The sequence below is a fragment of the Cryptomeria japonica genome, chromosome 8 (genome assembly GCF_030272615.1).
Source record: "Cryptomeria japonica chromosome 8, Sugi_1.0, whole genome shotgun sequence".
NCBI lineage: Eukaryota > Viridiplantae > Streptophyta > Pinopsida > Cupressales > Cupressaceae > Cryptomeria > Cryptomeria japonica.
In genome coordinates this window covers 410,546,062-410,552,507 of record NC_081412.1, presented here as the reverse complement: position 1 = coordinate 410,552,507, position 6,446 = coordinate 410,546,062, and the positions used below count along the sequence as shown (strand labels likewise).

Here is a 6,446-nt window from a genome sequence, read left to right as displayed (position 1 = left end):
TACTACAAATAAGGTGTACATATAGGATTTTTTATAGTCCACAATGTTCTTGTAGGAGGTACCTAACTATGCTACAAACAAGGCATGCACACCCTACCTATGTGGGATTTGAAATTGTGACCTCTCTTTCAAAAGCACATGTTCACCTAACTATACTACAAACAAGGTGTACATATAGTTTCTTTTATAGTCCACGATGTCCTTGTAGGAGGTACCTAACTATGCTACAAACAAGGCATGTACACATGAGATTACTTGTGACCTCTCTTTTAAAAGCACATGTTCTCTACCACTAAACCAACTCAAATTGTATGAATAGAAAATATAGCCGAGCAATCCAAAGCTTAACTCTTTACAAATCAAGCACCCCTTATAACTATCTCCAGCGATATTTAACTAACTTCCTAAACCAATATCCTTAGAAAGCCTCCATTTACTAACACTTCTTGATATTTGTAAAATTAACGAATAAAATGGTCCCTCCACATCATTGAGCCTTACAAACCACGAGGCACACCCCATAATCACGGGTCAGGACGCAGGTTGAATCCATGTGTCCGGATGGCGGAACAGCTTCCACAGGGATGGGAAGTTGAAACAGTTTGTATTAGCGAGAGCACTAACGGAATGCGCTCCACGCAAATTGCGGGGAACGAAAGATCAATGGGTGTTGTGTTAGAATCGGAAAAGACCATGTTTGATCTAATGGCGGAGGACTCGACATGTCGTTCCAATGACCAAAACCTAAAAGCCTTTCACTATTTGCCAAGCCCAACCGAGTATATGGCGTATTCTACATCTCGATTCCCACGCTGCCACGAATTTCCACTCACGTTATGGCGTTGAATTACAAGATTTAAGGGGCGCCCATTAAGGTACACCTGGTTCTCATCGTCACTCTTAGAATATTCCTATGAAATGAAGAGTTAAGTAATGTTTCCGAGACTCAGCGGTTTACAGGATCACCATCCAATGATGTACACGTATAGAGCCTGCCAATCACTTAGTCAATACAATCTAGAAAAGAATGAAAAACTATGGGTCTGTCTCGCTGAACTGAAAGATTGTTCTTTTCTTGGGTGTGAAGTTTCAGATCTTGAATTCTGATTTCTCGTACTGTTCTGGGCTTAAGATCCAATACCCACAGGCTAGAATTCCAAAGCTGGGTCTTCAGAATCCCGACTTGCAGATTTAACAAAGGTCTAGTTAATATTTGTCTGAGCTGATGTGAGAAGGAACGGTCGCAGAACATGGGTTATAATGTTGGCAAGATGCTGCGACAGAGGTCGTCCATATATCGGCAGAGCCGGATCCCAACATTTTTTCTCGTCTTGCTTTTACTGCTGCTCCTCGTATTCTTTTTCAGGCCTCGGGTTTGTGTTTGATCGGCTTTTAATGAACTGGAATTCCTAGTCAGTAGAGTAATGAATGCTCAAAGTCTTCTGACGCCTCTGTTTGTTGTAATTGCAGTTAACGCTAGTGGTGCCGGGGAATCGACAGCTAGAGCCTCCTTCAGTGGTGAAGGAGGACATAAAGAATGGTTTTAAGAACAATACTGCCTCAGTCCCGCCCATATCTCCGCCTCCGCCTCCGCCTCTACCTCAGTCTCCGCTTTTGCCCAAATCGGAAGTGAGGCAGAGCATTAATTGTTCGGTCAGAAGCACCTGCTCCACGTCTCGTCGAATTGAAGGAGGAATAAAATGGGACCCTTTGACCAGGCCCTCCTGCCCGGCTTATTTCGGGTATATTTACGAAGATCTGAAGCCATGGCGCACCAGTGGGATCACGCTAAAAATGGTAGAACATTTCGAGAAGAAAGCATCTTTCAGGTTAACGATTGTAGATGGCCGAATGTATCTCATCATTTACAACCAATGCTTCCAGACGAGAGACATTTTCTCTATTTGGGGGTTTATTCAGCTCATGGAATTCTATCCCGGGTTGCTTCCCGATTTGGATCTGATGTTCGATTGTGTGGACTGGCCGATAGTTAAGGCCCGGGACTACAGTGACGCCAATCCCCCGCCTCCTCTGTTTCGTTATTGTGCTGATGACGTTACGCTCGATATCCCCTTTCCGGACTGGTCATTCTGGGGTTGGTAAATAGATGTTCTGCTTTTTTCTCTTTACCCTTGAGTTCCAGAGCCCAATTTGGTGTCCATTTAGGTCAGTCATCTTGATTCTGTCGATATTGAAGTTCTATTTGGTTGTTTTTTCTCTTGCAGGTCGGAAATAAACATACGACCTTGGGGAGGGCTGCTCACTGACATCCTGAAGGGCACGAAGAAGATTAAATGGGAAGACAGAGACTCGACGGCCTACTGGAAGGGCAATCCTTTCGTTGCTGATATCAGGAAGGATCTCTTGAAGTGTAATGCTTCTGAAGGTCAGGATTGGAACGCTCGCCTTTACATTCAGGTAATTAAGTGGCTGTCCTCTCGTTTCCTCTTTGTTTGATTAGATTGCATTTCTACAGTCTAACCGGGTTTCTTGTATGTTCTGCAGGACTGGTGGAAAGAAGGGCAAGAAGGTTATAAGAAATCTAAATTATCCGACCAGTGCGATCACAGGTGTGTATGATGCGTTTGGTTTCAATGTGCTATGGCTGGGTTTTTTGTTTCAGTAATTAGCCTTTATCAAGAAGGAGCGGAAACCCCCTTCTGACAACTTTTTACAAGTTCCCCACAAAGTTCTCAGATGTAAGCGTAGAGTCCTATACAGAGTTCTTTCTTTTAATCTAAGAGCATGCTGTCATACACTAATTTTTTTTTTCATAAATAGATATTGGAATCTCTGCCCTTAAGTAGGTTATAACACCTATGCCAGAAGCGTCCTCCGGATGAGCTGACACAAACAGAGGGATTCATACAGTCAAAGCTACAACAAAAATTTCGGATGGTTTTCAGCAGTTTCTTTAGGAGGAATATTATGCAAATTTTATTATAAGATTTCTATTCAAAGCAGTAGTTCTTCTGCTTTATAGATGAGATTTTTTAAATGTTTTTTAAGTATTTTAAATATTTTAAATATGAGGGTACATATGTTTTTAAGTAGTTCTTTGAAAATTACGTTCTTCATCATAAGACCAATGCAATAAAACATCTGCAAGATCTGCAATTTCATACTTTTTTCACTTAAAAAAGGGTTTCAAAGTTTCTGTCATGAAATTTCCTTAGATGGTGCAAACAGTGATTTTTAGGAATCTGCACTAAGAGTAGTAGAAAAATCAATCCCAAAATGAAAAACTCATTTGACATACACTTGCTTTTGGTAAAAACCCCAAAAATGCATAAGCTAATGCCGCTCAGCCAAAAAAAAATCACAGCTCCAGATTTTTGGCTCAAAATTCATGTTCCACCGCTTTCAGTTTCACTTCAATGAATGCCGTTTAGGTTCATTTCCGGGGGAAAAAAAAAAGTTCAGTCTTGTCACCTCTGCCACTACGGGGAATAGGAGAATAAGAACATTATATCTTGTATCCCCTATATCATGTTTTTACCTACCCTTCAATAATGCAATGTGGATTCCCTTTTAAACATGATAATTTCTTGGGTAAATGTTATAAATTACTAGGCTTTCTGTAAATTAAAGTGGCCCATATCCAGGGTTGGGGATTTCAGTAGGCTCGCTGGACTTGTAAGTTTCCTTGGTCTTATGATTAAACTTAATTTTGTACACAGGAACCTGTAACCTTGGTAGCTCAAGATTATCAGGGATGCTTTTGTTCCAAGTTTGAATGGTGGCTTACTAAGCCAAGTCAGTATAATGGTCAGAAAGCAATTCCAATAAGATTTAACTTGAAATTCTCAATACAAAAGATAGGACCAGGAGTAGTAACCTATCAACACCAGCTAGGAAAATAATAAGCTCAAAAAAAACTTTTGGGACACCATCCTCATTGTTAATAAGCTTACTGGCACCCATGTTTAGACCTTGTTTATGTTTTTTCAGGAGCTGCTATATTCTTTTACCTCAATGCTTCTATTGTAATGGGTCTATGCGGCACTCTATTCTTATCAGGTACAAAATATACGTTGAAGGATCTGCATGGTCTGTGAGCTTGAAGAACATTCTGGCCTGTGATTCCCCAACCCTCATTGTGAAACCCATATACCACGACTTTTTCTCAAGGAGACTGATACCCCTGGAGGATTACTGGCCAGTGGGACTTGACAGAAAGTGTGAATCCATTAAGGTTGCAGTTGACTGGGGAAACAATCACCCTCGTGAGGTATGGCTATTCTTGAATCTTATTTACAGACTAAGGAAAATCAAGCGAAATCTCATTGGGAGATTGTGTGGATGAACTTCCTTTTTATTGTTGGTAGAATAAATATCCTGATACTTTTTGCAGCCTTTCTGACATTGGGTGTGTCAAGGGGAAATAGTTGTATCATAACATAAGGGGAAATAGTTGTATCATAACATTGATGGCTGGATGTTACATAACTAAATTCTTTATTTTTTATCAATAAAAATTGTGTTAAGTTTGTTTGAAGTGATTGTACAGGTTGAAATGATCCTCATCGATGAGAAGTCAAAAAATAATTATGAAACATCCAGCCATTGATGTCATGATGCATCTAATGACTAGATAATTATTTCTGTGCCTCGGACTCAAATCGTGGACTAACTTTCTTTTCTGATCTTACAGGCGAAGGCCATAGGGAAGGCGGCTAGTGACTTCTTGAAGAACGAGGTGAATATAACAAATGTGTATGATTATATGTTTCACCTTCTAAATGAGTATGCCAAGTTGTTGAGATACAAACCATCTGTTCCCAAGGGAGCCAAGGAGATCTGTTCTACATCCATGTTTTGCTCTAGAAAAGACAGGGTTGAAAGAAGATTTATGAAGGAATCTTTGGTTAAAACTGCCAGTGAATCAGGACCCTGCAATCTACCTGGTCCCGTCACTTTTTATGAGTCCTTAAAGGACTGGAATGAAAGGAAAGCCAAGGCATTTCAAAAAGTTGAAGAAATGGAAAGGGAAGCGAGGGATGGTAACTTTAAAGGAGCATAAAATTTCGATATACTTACTTTCCATGCTTGGAAAAGCTTATTTGTAGTTTCGACTTTACATGGAAACTTTGACTCCACACAGCCTTTCGTGATTTCCGCCAACTCAATCAGTGCAATTATCAGATTCCTTCATTTTTCTAAGAGGAAAGATCTGAGATGAGTAAAACATTTTTTCTTAAAAATTAGTTTCGACATGATTATGATGTTTGATGTTTGTAGTTGATTATAGTTTTGTTTTTTTTGGAAAATATTGTTTTCACTTATAACTGTAAGTGCAAAGGAAAGTACACATTTTTATAAATAAACATTTGTCATTCAGACTAATCAACTAATGTGAACTATAAATATATAGACTAATTTAGATAATATTGTTATGTTCAATGAATGAGAAAATTAAAATATTAATAGTTAAATTAAGAAAGAAAGTGTGAAAGATGATGTCATAAAATTTATTTTAGGGATATTGAGTTTTCAAACATGAGACCACATCACTTCTAAAGTAGGGATGACTATTGCAATAGGCAAGATAGGGTTGTTTGAAATGCTAATGATAGGAGATGGGAGCACTATTGTTTATCATCTTGTTTGTTATCTTTAGACTATGAAACTAAATAATTATAGAAGACTTTTGCAACACAAAATTTGAATGATTATGATACTTAAAAAAATGAAATACCTAAACACTAAAATATTTGATAAATCTTAATTTAGTACACAAGAAATTCAAAAATTGATAAATTAATAACAATCTTTATACCCTTAAAAAAAATGAATGCTTTGCAAGCTCTTGAGGAACAATGAGCATCAAAGTTGCCTAAATTAAAAAATTCTCAAAAAGTGTTTTTGATTAATGTAATAATAATTTCTATATGGCCTTACTTAAAATATTGATATCAAAATATACTTGCTTTCAGCAAGTAGATCTTATAGGTTTGGTTACTCTTCTTATATTTCTTATCGTCCTTATCATCAACATGGGTGACCGTTTCTACACTAAGAAATTTATCAGCCATAAATTTTTTCTCTAAAATAGACATAAATACCCAAAACTACAAAACCAAACAATAAAAAACATTCCTTCCTAATAAAGAAATATTAATACATATTGAACCAACATAAATCCATTTACAATACATCAAACATCATGGTCATTAAATTCACATTTCTAATCACTTAATTAGACGCACAATAAATACATAAAAGTAGATCTTGTTGAAAGCTACATAAATCTAATAAAACTTTCCAAAAAAGATTAAATTCTCCAACTATAAATCCCTCCATCATAAAGCACATCCTAGTTGTTAAATGGCCACATTTTTGCACTTAATTAAATTTTGTGAATGGAATTTTGAAATGGCTAGAATGATGTGAAGTTAAGCGGCAAATAATTTATGTAATAAATTATTGTACAACCCCATACCCTT

At 37.5% G+C, this 6,446-nt stretch overlaps 1 protein-coding gene across 1 annotated transcript; it reads left to right on the top strand.

Moving 5' to 3' along the window:
- The first annotated feature begins 538 nt into the window (after window positions 1-538).
- Window positions 539-5,219, top strand: LOC131028569 (uncharacterized). The gene is made up of 6 exons (XM_057958875.2): window positions 539-1,373; window positions 1,471-2,099; window positions 2,226-2,418; window positions 2,506-2,570; window positions 4,021-4,231; window positions 4,655-5,219. Exons 1-6 carry the CDS (start codon window positions 1,251-1,253, stop codon window positions 5,021-5,023), a joined length of 1,590 nt encoding a protein of 529 aa, XP_057814858.2. The 5' UTR covers window positions 539-1,250; the 3' UTR covers window positions 5,024-5,219.
- Window positions 5,220-6,446: the final 1,227 nt, after the last annotated feature.

Coding starts and splice junctions, on each gene's coding strand:
- LOC131028569 (XM_057958875.2), top strand. CDS start 1,251: ATGGGTTATAATGTTGGCAAGATGCTGCGACAGAGGTCGTCCATATAT. Junction 2,419..2,505: donor ACGCTCGCCTTTACATTCAG/GTAATTAAGTGG, acceptor TATGTTCTGCAG/GACTGGTGGAAAGAAGGGCA. Junction 2,571..4,020: donor TCCGACCAGTGCGATCACAG/GTGTGTATGATG, acceptor TATTCTTATCAG/GTACAAAATATACGTTGAAG.